Here is a 17,851-nt window from a genome sequence, read left to right as displayed (position 1 = left end):
TAATGTTAATTCCTCCCAGAATGTGTCTTTTATTTCTGCTTTTTCATCTTCATCTGGCCCATATACACATATCACAGTCATTTGTTTTCCATCTCTTTTCTTTATCTCCACTGATAAAATTCTCTCCGTATGTGCTTCCCATTTACTCACACTTTGTATTAATTTTTGATGAATTATGCATCCGACACCTGCTGCTGCCCTTTTATTATTTTCTACTCCACTATATATTAACAAGTGACCATTTTCTAATTCCATCACCCCTTTATTCTTTTTCTTTGTTTCTGACACTGCTAAAATATCCAGTCCTGCATTTTGAAACTCTTGCATCAGTTCATTTTCCTTTCCATTAATGCTCCTTATATTCCACGTTCCTATTTTCCATATTTCTTTTGTTTGTCCCTTTTCAGAGTTCTTTCCTTTTCCTTGCCTGTTCGTCAACTTATTTACCGTTTTGTCAGTATTCTGATCAGTATCCTTTCCTAGTTTTTTGGATTCACTAACTCTAGTGTTTCTCTCGCCTTATTCCATCTCCACTCCTCTCCATCAATTATAATCTTACTATACCCAATTTTAACGTTCTTTCCTTTTTTCTTCTCTTCTATTGCCCTCTTTCTTATTTGCTTCTCTTTTTCCTGCTCTTTCTTGGTCATATCTTCATTGATGTAAATTCTCTTGCATTTATTCCTCAGTTTATATTTACTTTTCATTACTTTATCTTTGTCCTTAAATTTTTCGAATTCTATTAAATATGTTTCCTGTCCCAATTTTTGAACGTTTTCTATCTGTGTTTCAACCTCAATTTCTTTCACTAAAAACTCTTCCATATCTTTCTTAAGTGTTTCTCTGTTTTCAGTTTGCATTTTTAATCCTGTCAAAACAATATTATTTTTCCTTTTTTCCTTTTCTAGCCATTCTATTTTATTTTCTATTATTTCCATTTTATCTCTTATTTCCTTATTTTCTTCTTTTAATTTTGCATTTTCATGTCTTAATATTCTATTTTCCTCTCTGATCTCCTTTATTACATCTTTAATTTCTGTTTGTTCTTGATTTATTTTCCCCTGCTCCACTTTCAACTCCTTTACCATTTCAATTAATAGATCAAGTTTTTCGTCCGATTTTTCCCCGATTTTTTTTTGTTTTGCCGGTGATCTCATTACTTTTCTGCTGCTAGTGAAAATATCTTCTTCTCTAATTCTTTTCTTTTTTCCTTCATCCGCACTGCTGAAGTCTTCACTCTCCATGTTTTTATTTATTTATCTATTTATTACCGGATATCGTAAAGAGCTGTCTCACCTCAACGGTTCGGAAGAACTTCGCTCTTACTTATCTTAAATTCTCCGTCGTTTTTTACACTCTGGCAACACCGCGCCGAACTCTAACGCTGTTCTCTTCCGTGTCAGCTGTTTTCTACCCGTGCTAACCTAATACCGCTTCAATACTTATCTTATTTTGTTCTTTCCTGTTGCTTTATTACTTTTCACTTTGCACCTTCGCTAAGTTTGCACTTTATTCACACTTTAGTAGTAATTCTGTATATTATTTGTCACTATATTTCTCGTAAACGGGGTTAATATAGGATATAGGTGAACAAATAATCACAAGTTTTCACTCCTAAGCTGAGTTGCCAAGCAATTACAAGAAAGAAAAAACCTTATTTTCTTTTTTTAGTGGTATCTCGCTTATTGTTAGAGATAAACCCAATAAACCCTATATATGACTATGCTCGACAGAAAACGTTCTTTTCTTTTTTTAATAGTATCTCGCTTATTGTTGGAAATGGACCTAACACACCCTATATGACTATGCTCGATAGAGAAGGTTCTATCCAAATATGTAAAAATATACAAGGTGTTCTATTTAAATTAACAAAGTTTTTCTACTATCATTTTCAAAAAATTCATAAAAAATCGTGCAACTTTTGTATTTCACATTTCTAATAACTCTAAAAACAAAAAAGTTAATGGGGGGGTCAAAATATAGTGAATCACACTGTACAAAGTATTGAATAAAAAAATTAAATATAATTGGGCAGTTTAATTTTAAATACTATTGAAATATAGAGAAAATGTGTTCAATATTATATTTTTTATAGTGAAAGTCCATTCTTCAATTACATTAAAGTTTGGTATTTCTGGCGCTATTGATTTTTCAATAGACAACATTACTGTTAGTCTGTCTTTACAATCAATTTAAACTTCTCTAATATCTAAAAAAACACACAAGAAGCAATAGGTAAGTAACAAAATTTTACATCACACATGAAGAAATTACGTTTAATAAGAAAAAAGCCGTGAGTAGCTACTATTTGGCTAAGGTTGGACTAAACAGAGCATAGTAAATATGCGCTACTCCCACTCCGTCTTACACTGCTGCGCGACGGTAACCATGACCACCGCTGTAAACACTTTACAGATGTAGGAGCGAACTACATGGAGCCCACGTATTCAGAGTACGAATTTTGCAAGTCGAGTTAAATTAACTGCATATTATAAGTTTAACATTTCCTTTTTCATGTTCCATAATCTATTTAATTATCCAGTTAACATTGCAAACTAAATATTAAATTAATTTTATTTACTATGAAAATTTCTAGGGGGGGCGCCGCCCAGAGCCCCCTCGCACCAGGCGCCACTGATGGAGTATCCTTCGAATGAAAGAGCGAATGATTTACTGAGCTTGAACAGAATCCGGCTCAGGAGAGTGACAGGACTCATAACGGGACACTGTCACTTTAGGAAACATCTACATAAGCTAAAGCTTGTAGACAGTCCGGTCTGCCGAGGATGTGAATCGGCGGATGAAACTTCTCTGCATATCCTGGGCGAGTGCCCGGGATTTGCACGTAGCAGAATGGCACTCCTTGGGAGACCCTACTTGGAACCCAAGGAACTGAGAGAAGTGTCAGCAAGGAAGCTTTTGGACTTTGTAAAAAGGACAAATCTACTTGCCGAATAGGACTAGTAGTGGGACGTACAATAGGCCTAATCAGGCCGCAGTGCTATGGGACTTATTAGGACCAACCACTAGAAGTAGAAGAAAAAGAAGAAGAAGGCGCCACTGATAGTTTCACATTTACTAATATTATACATTTATTCTGTAGTTATCGGAAATGTGTAAAACCGCGACATTTTTAAACTTACATAAAAATGAGACATTTTCCTCAAATGGTGTTTGGAAATTATAAACGTCTTTCTAACGCGTGTGTGTTTACTGCAATGATTATTTTAAAAAGAAAAACAAAAATAACTTTTCCGCCTTAACGTTATGGCATTGATACTTGTAAAGATTTTTGTACATGCTACAAACCCCCAGCCATTTCGTGGCAACTAAAATTTATAATCTTATAAAAGGCGCAGATGCATTAGAACCGAGCCTAACATAAAATCCTAACGTACTGCCATTTAACAACCTATAAATAAGGATAAATATTAAAAGTTGCACATTACCTGGTTGAGAGGGACGTCGTGGCCGACCATGCATCGCAAGCAATAAATTAGCGCCGACAAAGTTATGGCTTTGGGTGCATTGCAGTTGCCCCAGACTTCCGGTCCACTGCCGCTAGAAATACAGATAATAGATGATGGATGATCGATATACCTCTAATTTATTTTCATTAGAAAAGTTTAGGACTGCTTACTGCACATTTCAAAAGACAATTCGACGTGAAAAAATGTACTAAAAGTGGGGTGCTGTAAATCAAAATTTTATGGGTAAATAGTCATTCCCGGATGGTACTAAAAATTGTGGAATATAAAAGCTTACTATTACAAAGACCTTCTAAACCGATAAACTGAAAACTAAAGTAAATGTAATAAAATGAAGTTTGTTTTTTGACACATCATATCAGATGTAAAGCCATCTTGTGTATTCCAATCATGTAAACAATGATCAAGCACGTGAAGCTGCGTAACTATTGGTCAAAACGGACTGAACGTCAATCGCTTTCACACAGCACGGGAAAAAACATTGTATAATAGTTTTCATTTCGTAGGTACCATCTATTTCATAATTTTGTTAGCTTTATGTTTTTTAGATTAATTTAAGATGTATAACAAAGAAGTTTAAAAGTATTTTAACTTTCCTAAATGCGCCGCTGTCTCCTTTTATGATTAAGTCATGGCTGCATGCAATTATTTACTTCGTTGGAATATGTAAAGTGACTAGTATTGTTCATGTCAGAGATCAGAGATTCACAAACTAAATACGGTGTTCCATAAAAATAATAGCAAGTATTTTTTATTGACTTGAAACTTGAAATTATTCAGCTCAAATCTATCAGATTAGTAAGTGTATTTATTTATCTTTCATTATGGACATTATACAAAACAGCTAAAAAAGTAATTTTGAAACATAAATTAGTTTACCTACAATGTGATGTATCCATGTAACAATATTTAATAAATCATGCAAAAATTGTTATTTAAAAAGCAACCTAAAAAATTATTTTAATGTTCGGCGCTTCGTCCACGTTGATATTAAATATGGTGACTTTAAAATAACACGTCGGAAAGTGAGACAAAAGCAATGCCACGTTAATTTCATATAATTTGAAAAGGTAATAAACATTTGGCAACACTGATAAACGCGTTGATATAACTGCGATCAAGTGTACACAAGAGTTTAAGTGCAGTTTAAAAATTGAATTAAAACTACTAATTATGTTATTTAAAAGAAATAATTTTACCAAGTCAAGGTTTTAGTGGGATAAATATCAATAAGAAAAGAACACTATGTTTTAAATCATTGCCAACGTTTCGGTGTTACTTTACACCATCATCAGGCTTTAAAACACATTTTTTTTAAATTTGTTAACATCTTAAAATAATTTTAAAAAACAAATACATTTACAATTCTAAATTATTGTTCCTGTAACAATTACCATAAATCCGGTATTTTGGACAAAAGACACTTCAAATTTCGGTGAGTGAGTAATACATAGGTTATCAATTTTAGAGCTGTTCTAGAATTTTTCTTTTTATGGCTTATGGTAATTGTGATAGGAACAATAATTTAGAAATATTGTAAATGTATTTGTTTTTTAAATTATTTTAATTGTTAACGAATTTAAAGAAAACATTGTTTGTGTTTTAGAGCCCTTAGGATGGTCTAAAATAACACCGAAACCTTGGCAATGATTTAAAATATAGTGTTCTTTTACTTATTGATCTTTATCCCACTAAAATCTTGACTTGGATAACTAATCAAGATCGCTAAATAGTGGAAACGAAATAATTTAAGTCTAATATCCGGGACAACACATATTATTGGCTCTATCTTGTAAAGGTATTGTTTTGTAATTTATAAAAGGAAAATAAGTCGCAAATAAAAATATAAACGTATTTAGTTACATAAATAAAGATATTTTCTTTTGAATCTTACTTTTTGTGTATTATTTATCTTATCAGCATTGGCTGAAAATCCAGCCAATACGAATATTCAAACATTCACATAAACAAGAAAAGAATTTTCCTGTACAGTACCGGTTTATGATATTCTTAAGGACTAAAAGTTGACATTTTTAAACTTCTGCATCACTTCTGCTTAAAACATTCTTAACTGCTAACTACTCAACAAGAAAGACGTAACATTGGGAATTAATGAACAAAAAAAATAGATCGTCTAGTTTGGATAGCCCTTTAATATATTGCCGGGTTCAAATAAATCACCCTGTATCTATTTTAACGACCATTTTTATTTCTTTTTTAACTTTAACCCAATCTGTAGTTAAATGTAATTTAAAAATATGATATCTTATTTTATGATTTCTTCCTATTTATTATTTTTTCTACTTTACTGATTTTTCTTTGTTCATCTAGTTCATATCAAAAGCGACTTCTATTATTATAAATGAGTATTGTAATGTTTTTTCCAAAGGTATTCTTCCAAAGGTATTCAAAGAGAGTCACGATAGCTTCTGAAGAAACTAACACCGTTCAAGAAAACCTATATTCTACCAATGTAAGTTTGTAACTGGTTCAATGTGTGCATCAGGAGACACTTACCTAAAATCGCAGTAAGCAGAGCCCTCCCTTTCATTCAAAGTAATCTTCAGACTGATAGGTGATCCGTCATCCATATACTCCACTCCTCCCAAAACTGACTTTCCTGTCCTTTCCATAGCGTCCTTCGCTACCTTTCTAAGCATATCCCTCACCGCGATTTCAGCGTTGCTCTGGATGTGCCCCATATATGCCTGCACCACTTCTAGACCGTAGTGATCGATGAGTTCGCAGACCAGGTCGATACCCTTTTTGTTTGCCGCCACCTGGAGCCAAAGCGTAAATGATCAGTTATTGAATTAAAAGATATATAAGGGATGGTATGCTTGCTGATTAGCAGACTGCAAATGCCATTTTTAACATAATATTACGTTTGTCATCGTTTGAACATTTTTCTTTTTTAATAGATTTTTCGTCAAATATTTAAAATGTTTGCTTAGAATAGGTTTTAGTATTTTGTGAATCCACTGTGTCAATTACTTTAGCTAAGTCTTAATAAAAGTCATAATAATTTTTTAGGCAAAGAATTCGGTTGTTGCCAAAAGAGAGAATATTTTTTAAAAATTACATTCCAGACGATATAATAGACTTCTAGTGTGACTGAAAGGAAACCAAACTATCTTTATTGTGACTAGTACAAATATGAAACATTTCTAAAATTGATTTTCGACAGATAAAAAAACCTGCATTTAGTGTAGATTTGATATCAAATTTGATTCAATACGTCAAGGAAATTTTTCATAATCCAAAAAGATCTTCATCAGTATGAAACGAATGAACAAAAATTATTTAATGTATGTTTTTCAGGTGTACGATTAGAATATTTTTTTTATACGTGCTGGCCTTCTAGGTGTACTCGTTAAATCAATTATGATGATGCAGTTGGTGTAATTTTTTTAGAGACATTCTTGGGAACATTACCTACCTACTTTAGGGAATGAAAAATCTTGAAAATGAAAACTTTTGATTACTGAAACTGAAAATTATAATTGGAAAATAGTAGTCTATTTAAAGTCTAAATTTGTAAAAATAGGTCCTGCTTAAAATTCTAAAACAATTTATATGCATAGGACTCTATTATTTATGAGTCCCTATCAGCAGGATTGGTTAATTTTTCATCTTCAGTCATTTCCAAAGTGTCCAACATTTTTAAATTGAAAGGAAATATATTAAATTTAAATTTACTAAGGAGGTATGACGCATAAACCATACTTTTACGGATGAGATGGTATCCCGCAATTTTTTTTGCTAAAACTCTGCAATTTTTCCCAACATACAATTTTCTCGATAATACTTTCTAGTATTTAACTTGAACTAGATGCTACCTAACTTTAGCCTCCATTTAATGGAACACCCTGCAATTTCAGATTCTTTGTTCATTTTTCCTGACTTTATGTAATATATATGGTGTCCGCAAAGGACCCCGCACAAAATGAATGGAAATTGGGTCCCGCTAGATTTGGCTGGAATTTTGATAGGTATGTTATAGTTCTCGACATTCTGATCAAAAGTTGACACAGGCCCAAAGTGATACTATGGATAGTTTTAGAGATATAGAGGGGGAAAGTGTGTGATATTGGCTATGGGCCTAAGTAACTGTCGATTCTGACTCTCGAAGTAATGTGTACAGATGTATAATGACTGTCAGTCAATGATTCAAATGAGTCCTGGGTTGACATCCTGGGCTGGACATGTAAATAATGCCATTTTTCTCAAAAATGGCTTTCTGTTGGCGATTTTCTCAGGAGACAATTTTTTTTTAATGAAAGGACCTTTTCCCTGTTGCTGCCCGTTTTAAAAAAAATACGACCACTGTAAAAGCTTTGACCGCTAAAAGGGAGAGGTAACCGGAGAAAACTATCACCCAGTATATCGATTTGGCTAAATCTTTAAGAAATAATATGCCATAATGGTCCAAATAAATGTGCCAAATTTTCACATGATCGGTAAAAGGGTTATAAAGTTATTAATTAAATTAGTTTTATTTTTGACAACTTTCAAGGCTTGCAACTCAAAAACCAAAAAATTTGTATTGAACTTTTTTCCGTAGATCGTATTTATTTATCGTCGTGAATATGCAGTCAAAGGTTGTCGGTGAAATTTGCGGACAGACTGTATTTACCCCTTGTTAAATGTTCTGTTTTTAAGTTAAATTATTGTTGAAAAATATCTAGACTGCTTCAATTCTCTTAAATTAAAACAATTATTATTAAATGAAAAAATATAGACCTGCGGTATTTTATTGCTTGTTTAGCTATACTATTTTTTTTTTTTTTTTCAAATGGTACCACTAATATTTTTACCACTGTTGATATTTATCTGCAACAAATGGCTAATGTTTGAAGCGGCAAGAAAACCTTAACCTCCAATAAAATGAAATAACTATTTACAGTTGCATTCTTATTTTACTTTTAAATTCAATGATTTGCTAAGATAATATTCTGAGAAGTTTTAGAATGACATTGTTACCTATTTAACATTTTAATTCTAATGATGTAAATACGACTTTATGTTTTCCATTGATCTATAATACCTATATGAAAAATATTCGTCATAAAACGTCCTTAACTTCGAACGAAAAAAAGGTGCTCACTAGGATACAAAAAAGCCCTTTACAGAACTACTGTATAAACTCCAGCCCATCTCGTCCAATGTGTTCACACATTAGATCGATCCCTTTCTGTTTGCTGACACCTGTAGGAAAAAGTAAGGCAAAAAAGGTTCTGTTCTTTCTGAATTATTGCAGAGACGCCGGAAATAATGCGCTATCTGTGCAAGACAAATGCCACTTTCTGGTCTCAATGCTAAAATGAAAATTAAGATAAATTTCTATCTCCCGAATCTAACGGCTGAAATGATAAGGGACTGAGGCTTAATGAAATATATTCTATCATCTAATTTTTCAGATGTTTCAAATGTTCATTCGTGGGTTCACGAACCATACTGATACGATTAAAAATGTATTTTACGGTTTATTAGTAACAGTCGTCGAGACAGGAAGGTGTTTTCTATAGAAATATTTCTTTGCGGGATATGCTTGAAGGGGGTATTTATGAATTTTATATTTACATTTTATGTATGAGAACGAATTAGACAAAAACGGAAATGATTTTATTTCAAATATTTATTGGGTTAAAAGTCCAATATTTGGAGAAACTTTGTTTTTTAAGAATAAGTAAAATAACTATGTACAACAAAGTGATGTGAACAGAAAACACTGATACACTTTTAAATAGGTTTAACAATACTTAAAACGACCTCATGAAATTATCCGTGTTTCCACGATGGTGAGGCGCACAACTGAATTTTTAAACATCACATGAAAGCTTCAATAGAACTGGTGCTTGCCTATTATTATACACTCTGATTGCACGATTTTAGTTAAAAGATCTATCAGTAAGAACATCGGAATCACTATTAATTTTTAATAATGCGTAGGTACATCTATTTAATTAATTTAATTAATACAATTAACAGTAAAAATTATAAGCATCTCATAACTCCTCAATGGGGTAGACTATGTTAGTAGTGACAATGACACTATTTGTTTGAGGCCAATCATTTAGCTGGTTATTTGCGCAAAATTGTTTTTGATATTGCGAAATTTGTTTTGAACTTCTTCTACTAAGATTCTGCCATGACTTCCAACCGCCATACCACTTCAACTTTAAAATATATGCTCCAACATCTACAGGAATGGTTGCAGTTGACCGTCTGTAACTATGATCCAGATACTCTTGTGGATTGGCAACCCAAGATATTTAACAGTTTAAAAAAAATTATTAATATCTATAGACAGAACACTTTCAATTACGATAGTTAGCAAACGGTCGAACATGTGTTGTTTGCTGGTGACTCGAGAGCAGCGTATTTTTTATAAATTTCAACCCTGTTTTTCAAGTATTTTGTTCCGCTGTCAACAATAAAAGTTCAAGGTTTGTTGGTTTTTAACACTGACATTTTCGCTATCAACACGCTGCCAATATGCACCTACAATGTCAAAAATTACTAGAACGTAAAATTGGAGAGTATCTGCAATTGGTAACTCCAGTATGTTCAAAGGAATTATTGCATAAAAAATTGTATATTTCATCAATGCTTTTGATTTTTTGATGTATCCACAATCAGTCGCTTCATATAGGGGGTTATTTTAGCAAATTGTTTATGATCAATGTCTTTTTCAACTTTCAGTAAAGCTTTCACAATGGAATATTTCAATTTCCGTAAGATTCTTTACTTTCTTGTAAACACACCAATCGTTTAAGTGTTTGTACACAAAATTATATCGGTTTTGGATATTAGCTGATGTTTTCACGTGTGCGATCTATGAAACTTCTGGGGAGATATTTTGAAACTCATCTAGGTATATCAAACATTATTAACTTGATACTTAACTCAAACTTTTAAGAACCAAAACGACTGCAATTACAACAGTTCATTTACAATCCTCCCTTTAAAGTTTTTAATAATAATATATGAGTTCCAACATTGCATTAGAAAAACACTAAGCGTAGAAGCGACATTTGAAGCAAGAATTTTGATAGAAATCACAGGAATTCAAAATTTTAATTTTTTATTGATTCATAAAGTATATTGGGTTTATGTATAGAATATCATATCGGGTAAATGACATCTACGTCTTTGATATCAAATAATAATATCGAAATTTTTCAAGGTCGTTTTGCACAAACGCAGTTGAATTTCGTTAACACAATGCTCAATTTCCTCCTTCAAGGTGTGGGTAGTCGTGGGTTTGTTGGCATAAACCTTAGACTCAAAACACCCCAAAGAAAAATGTCCAACGGCGTTAAATCACATAATATGAGCGGCTACCAAAACGGGAAATTACACGACCAGGAAATGACTCATGCAGCAATTGAATTGTTTCTGGGCTGTATGGCATGTGGCAGTGTCTTGTTGAAACCACATATAGTCTACACCAGGGATGCACAGACTTATAGGGAACAACAGGGGCCACTCGGGAAAAATATAAGCCAAGGACGGGCCACTACAAACAATATTTATTAACACAAAATTTTTTATTTTTAAATAGTATGAAATACAATGATAAAAATAAAATAACCTTCAAAAATGTTTGTTGTAATAATTATGTAATCATTACAATGTAATATTTCATGTTTTATTATTTTGATGCATGACATTGCATTGAACTAACAAGTTTTTTTATATTTGGCTCCACATTACTTGTAGCCACACGTATAATTGCTTCCAAATTTTCATTTGCCAGACGGTTTCGGTTTTTCGTTTTGTTAAGTTTCATCACTGAAAACGTTTGTTCACAAATATACGTCGATCCAAATAAGCTTGCGCATTTCAATGCATTTATTCGCAACTCTTTATAAGCGTTTTTATCAACGCAACGGTAGAAGTTGAGTAAATTACCTTCATTAAATTTGTTTCTTAAATTATCATCATTTTGCATGTCTATTAATTCCAGCTGCATTAATTCCGGCGCATTTTCGGGTGAAATGTTGAAAGGATTGCTGAAAATGTCCAATAGCGGTTTAACTTTTTTGAAGTCTACAAAACGATTTTCAAAAGCTTGTATCAAAATATCAATTTTTTCAACATGAGCGAAATTGACGTCAGTTTTATTGAACTTCTCCATAATTTTTTTGTAGTTCGGAAAATGGCCGTAATTGGCTGAATTGATTTGTGTCCTGAAAAGACTCAATTTGCATTGAAAGGACGAAACATGAGAGTATAGCTGCGAAATCAATTGATCTTTGCCTTGGAGTCGCGTATTTAAGACATTCAAGTGATTTGTGATGTCTACAAGAAACGCTAAGTCACACAGCCAATCAGGGTTGTCGAGTTCGGGGACGTCGTTTTTCTTTTCCGCCAGAAATAGTTGGATTTCTTCAATCAAGTTAAGAAATCGCTGTAGTGTCAACCCACGACTTAGCCACCTTACTTCAGTGTAAAACAGGAGATCACCATATTCGCTTTCAATATCCTCGAGAAATTGTTTGAATTGTCGGTGATTGAGACCTCGTGATTTTATAAAGTTTACGGTAGGTACTACAACTTTCATAACATTTTCAAATCCCAATAATTTTGAACAGAGGGCCTCTTGATGTATAATACAATGAAACTGCATTAATTCCTTGGTATTTATGTTTTTAGTTTGTAAATATGTTTTTAACAGAGTTACTATCCCAGATGTACTTCCAACCATTGAAGGTGCTCCGTCAGTTGTAATTCCAGATATTTTCGTTAAATCCAAATCCATTATAGAACATTTTTCTAGAAGAGCTTTGAGCATGTCACTTCCCCTGGTTTGACTTGTCAAAGAACTCATACCAATCAGTTCTTCACTCACTTCAAAATTTTGCGTTACACCTCGTAAAAATATTAATAGTTGAGCAGTTGAACTTATATCTGTAGATTCGTCGAGCGCTATAGAAAAATACTCAAAACTTCTCGATTTCGTAGCTAATTGCTCTTCTATATTATCTGCTAATGCGGTAATTCTTCTTTGAACAGTCATCCGATTTAACTGAATTTTTTCAAACTTCTTTACATTTTCCGGACAAATTTTTTTTGCGGCGATATCCAAACATTGCTTAACAAACTCACCATCTTTAAAAGGCCGACAAGTTTTCGCTATTATTCGAGATATTTCAAAGCTAACTTCAGTGGCTGTTTCAGCATCTTGAATTGGTTTTGTAAACATAGATTGCTGGCCTATTAGTTCCCGTTGTAAAGTGGAAATTCTTTGCGTTCGATTTTCGCCAGTTAATTTGGTAAAAGTTGGATGCTGGGTTTCATAGTGCCTTTTCACATTATATTCCTTCGGAATAGAAACACTACTCTTGCATATTAAACAGACAATTTTGTTATGCGATGAAATAAAAAAGTATTTTTCGGTCCAAATATCATGAAACTGTCGATTTTCATCTTCAACCTTACGACTACGTTTCTTACTGGGGCCTGGTTTATCCATATCAAAATTAATATTATATGTTACAGTCGGTAAAAGCCAAGTTCGAACGACGAAATATTTACTCGTCACAGATTACAGTTCTCAAACAGTATAACGTTCGCTTATCCGTAGTCAAAACTTAACTGCCCCGGTAGCCGGCGATGCGTCGTATTTATACGAGTTACCAAACATCGAGAACCATCCACTTTGTTCGGGGATCGACGTGTTTCGCGAATCTGTAATCTAGTTGATGCGACAGATTTCTAGTCTCGTAATAATATGCTTGGACCGGAGCGCGGCGAGTAGAATACTTTTAAAATTCGTTGGCGGGCCGCATAAACATCGACAGCGGGCCGCATGCGGCCCGCGGGCCGCGGTATGTGCATCCCTGATCTACACATATCTTGCAATTTGGTTACAAAGAGATGAATTTTATGAAGTCGCGATAGTGAGCACCATTAACTGTTATTATCTAACCGGCCGCATTTTCCAAGAAGAATGGTCCAACGATGCCTCCAGCTCAAAATCTGCTCCAAACAGTGACACGTTGTTGTTCTATAATCATTTTAACAAACTCTCTTCGCTCTGCGTGGTCAGTAGGCTTCAGTTCTTGAGTCAATTGAACTTTGTAAGCACGAAATTGCAAATCTTTCGTGAGAATATGCTGAGAGCTGAGAGAGAGCTTCCCGAAGTGTTCAATTCTTGACCACGGTGCCGAATTGATGTTCCTGGACTCTCACAAACTGCTTCCATGTTTTGTATCGAACAACTTGTTGAAAGATGGCCAGATTGCTTAAGATCCCTGAATTTTTCAATTAATCACTTCACAGTAGTTGATGAAGTTAAATCACGGCAATGATCATATTTTGTATGAAAATTGCGAACTTTAGCTGTCAAACCCTCATTATTTTGAAAATATTGCTCAACAATGGAAACGCGTTATTCTTTCCTGTAGCGCTCGCTCCATTTTTAATAACTCTGAACTGTCAGCTGTCACGTTGTATTTTTTTTCTTTGGCAACACTTTATCACACAAATGGCGCAAAATTCAAATTTTGCATGAATTTTTCGACATTCGATAATCCTACAAATATTCATGAAAAACTTTAGATGTTAAATTTATTCGTAAAATTTCACACCAATCTTTCCTCTCAAGCCTACTAAGTTACACTTATAATACATTACAACATTGGATTTTAATTCTGCTCTAATTCACCCTCGCACATTTTGTAGTTAGACTGTCATACAGGAAACGATATCTTTTACAGCTTACCTGCGCTCGTAAATCGGAAATATTGTCGCTTAGATTCCTTCCGCCGGCCTTTTTTATGACCTCCGTAAACGCCTCTTCCTGAAACTTTCCTTCCACTACCAACAGGAAAGACTTAAAAGCCGCGCCTTCTTGATTTAGACTCGTAGAATGCGGAGGCATCGAACCCGGTGTTATGCCGCCAATGTCGGCATGATGACCCCTACTTGCTACGAAGAAGACGGGTTCGCTGCTTCCCCTGGAAACATTAAGTTAAATAGACGAAAAGAAAGGTTCATTATCAGCGTGGATGTAATTACTTTCTTAATTAAAAAAAAAGTAATTATAATAAAATACAAAGCTGCGACATTTTTATTAACGCTGAAAGTAGGTATACTGAGTGATTCAGTAATAAAGTCATTAATATTAACCACGTATTCGGAAGGTTAATAAAGAAAAAAAATAGAAAAAATTATTTTATTCGATCTTTTGACGGATAAGCAAATTACCCCTTAACTCCAGCTAATTCGGCGCCCTATTTTACATAACATTGTCTGACCGGGAACGTGCCGGCGGGCCACACAGCTTCAAACGTTGAAGCGAAACAGCTGATTTCCTCAGTCGTCTTGAATTTTGCAATTGGTTTCAAAATCCAAGTGCAGCGAATCCCAACTTTATTAACAAAGTGCTATGGATGGATGTGTGTGAGTACTTGTTAATATTTAAAATGTAAAAAGATATCATATTCATCCACGTGTCTAGGTAAAAATATGTTAAAGCCTTGTACATTACGCATTAAAAACGTGGTAAAAACTAGGTTACTGACATGACTAGGTTACTACTGAATAATACGGTAGATCAAAATTCACTCTCGATAAACCTTTGTGGGTCAGCTGTCAACATCAGTCCGAATGGGGTTTAAGAAAATATTTTTTTCAGAGTAAATATGCATTTAAAAATTTTTTTCATCGCGTATTCGTATTTCGTATTCCACTCATTTTTTCCTACCTTCCCTTAAAATTAATAGCATTATTACTGAATCACCATATATAAAAGATATATGTTGCTTTTGTAGGAATAAAAAAAACACTTCTTAAATGGTGTTTAATGGTGGTAATGGCGATAACAAATAGCTAAGATCATTCGACGGCAGAATCGACAAAAATAGACCAGTTTCGAACTTATTAGTTCTCATCAGTCATGTGAGACGACCGACGAACGATTTATTTGGATGTCTATATAGACTATATCTGACTCATACTCAAAACTTCATATATCTCCGAAAATAAGCCTCTAATCGACATAGGCATACTTATCGATTTTCTTCCTGAGGAAATTTGCTACGAAGATAGGCTTTTGCGAAAGCTCGCAAAAATTTTTTTACATTGCAAAATTAGCAGTGAAAAAAAATGTGCAAAATTTTCAGAATTAAATAAAAAGAACAAATTTGACTGAAATTAGATGAAACTACAGGAAAAGATAATTGTTAGGGTGCTCAACAAATACTCGCAATTAATACATTTGACCCCGTTTTAAACGACCCTGCCCCAACTAGGCTGTCAGCAACTTTTATTTTCATACTCCCACGAAGGTCTAGAATATATTTTATGAGTTGCTGACATTAATCTGATCACGGGGCGATTTTCGTATTTACCCCCACACCCCCAACCCCTGCCCCACAAGGGGCAAACTCTGAAACCCTATTATGCAACATACGGCCAACACATTAAAAACAAATTTGGCCATTAGTCTGATCACGGGGGATTTTGACACCAATCTCTTAGACAATTAGGGAGTCGCGATGGGAATGGGACGCAAAGCGCGAGTTTCCAATCAGGGCCCAGTGAGTTAGGTGCATTGTTGGAGGATTACGCAGTAACCCAATTGCTTGGAGTTGAGGCTACCCCGATGAGAGTCGATGAGATAAAGAGCAATATACGTATACAGGTCTGGTCATATTTTTATTTTCGATACAAAGTTAGTAAATTCTATAAATATCTCACGAGTCTACCCTAATAATTCTGACCCCCCCCCATATCATTTGTATAACTACGTACATACGGAATAATTACGTTTTTGATTTATTGCGATGACATAAAGAGTATAAGTCACGGCCTGGAATTGACAGCAGTGTTGCCATACGTACAGTATGACATAAAAGGTTTTGAGACCATACTAAAGCATTCTTTATTACAAATTATTTATAACCTTTAGTAAAAACTAAAACGGTATTCTAAAATAGCCTAAAATATTTCTAATTTTAAACCGTAATTCGTACTTTGCGGCTCTTTCGTGTCGATGTTTGTAGAGAAGTTGCGTTAAATGACCCCATAAGAAGATTTTGGAGGGTGTCAGATCTGGAGATCGGGGAGGCCAAGGTATGATACCTCTTGTGGAAATAAACTTTTCAGGAAAAGTAGATTCACAAAAGTCCTTACGCCTTATTTGATCACCAGGAATAATTTCTTAAGAAGTTTGCATTTTATAGGCTTTGTGACCGTTCTTTTTAAAATGCGACGAACTGTACGACTTGGAATGTCAAGGTCTTCGAAAATTTGGGAGGAAGAACACGGCTCAACTTACTTCCACAAAAGTACAAACATTAACCTCTTTTTCTCTCCTTGCTTCAGGAATTTGACGAGGTTCCTGACTTATTGCTACTTTTCGTACACCGATTAACACATCCACACTCCTCAAACTTATGAAAAATATTCAAAACAATTCTAGAAGTGGGGACTGGTTCGTCGGGGTATGAAAACATAAATCGACCAACGACTTCCTCTGCACTTTCTACACGACAATACCATTTAATAATATTAATTTTTTTGTTCGACACTGTACATCATTTTTATTTTGTAATATTCCGTCTACTTCTTACCAAAGGTCTGAGTGGAATAATAATAAAAATAAACAAACAGCAAAGTTCTTTAGGTATTCGATAGGTTCACAAAAAATGCAACGGGGCACGTGCGCTCCCAAAACCAACCAATTACGAGAGTCCGAGTCTCAGCCTCGATGATATATGTTATGTCCGACCCCTTCCACCCGAAGTTGATAAGGGAGATGCGTGTAATTTACTTAGTCTATGCGAAATAACCTGGCCAGACCGGTATAATGAAAGAAAATAATGATATTAAAACACAGAATACTAAAGGATCATACATTGCTGCAGATGCTTCCTTTTATAAATATGAAAGATTTCACAAACATGTATTCTTATTATCAATCAAATATTAATATATTTCTTTATTACCAGACGTACAGGGTGATTCAGAACTTATACAAAAAAAAATCTGGATGTACAGGGCACCCTTATAAATACAATTTTGTAAAGAAAAAATCAAAAAGGGCAGTTCGAAAATGATTTAAAAATACACTTCTGCACGGCACTGGAAACTGGTCCACTGTAAAACCTGACCGCGCACAATGCGACCGGCATGGCTGTGTGATAAAAACGAACAAAAACTTTCGCAAGGGAAGAAATATGTAAATAGAATTTTATCGCACCTATTTTATATCGGCAAATTCAACTGCTTTTGCCTTTATTAATTAATAAAATTAATTTGTGTTTTTAAATAATAAAATCATTTGACATACCCGATGTTACAACAATTGTTCAAAATTTTATCCACCAATGTGTAAACACATTTGGGTC

The 17,851-nt window shown here is 34.0% G+C and overlaps 1 protein-coding gene across 1 annotated transcript in view; it reads right to left on the bottom strand.

Moving 5' to 3' along the window:
- The window catches only part of LOC108914587 (5-oxoprolinase), a gene marked incomplete at its 3' end in the record, with an annotated part of 68,496 nt that overhangs the window by 24,352 nt on the left and 26,293 nt on the right, over window positions 1-17,851 (bottom strand). The window contains exons 11-13 of the mRNA XM_018720427.1: window positions 14,221-14,455; window positions 6,006-6,268; window positions 3,450-3,561 (exon numbers count right to left, since the gene is read on the bottom strand). Coding sequence (XP_018575943.1) covers window positions 3,450-3,561; window positions 6,006-6,268; window positions 14,221-14,455 — 610 coding nt within the window. The remainder of the gene's footprint in view (window positions 1-3,449; window positions 3,562-6,005; window positions 6,269-14,220; window positions 14,456-17,851) is intronic.

The sequence above is a fragment of the Anoplophora glabripennis genome, unplaced genomic scaffold (genome assembly GCF_000390285.2).
Source record: "Anoplophora glabripennis isolate ALB-LARVAE unplaced genomic scaffold, Agla_2.0 scaffold1262, whole genome shotgun sequence".
Taxonomy (NCBI): Eukaryota; Metazoa; Arthropoda; class Insecta; order Coleoptera; family Cerambycidae; genus Anoplophora; species Anoplophora glabripennis.
Note: the sequence above shows the minus strand (reverse complement) of the source record. Positions and strands in the feature narration are given on the sequence as shown.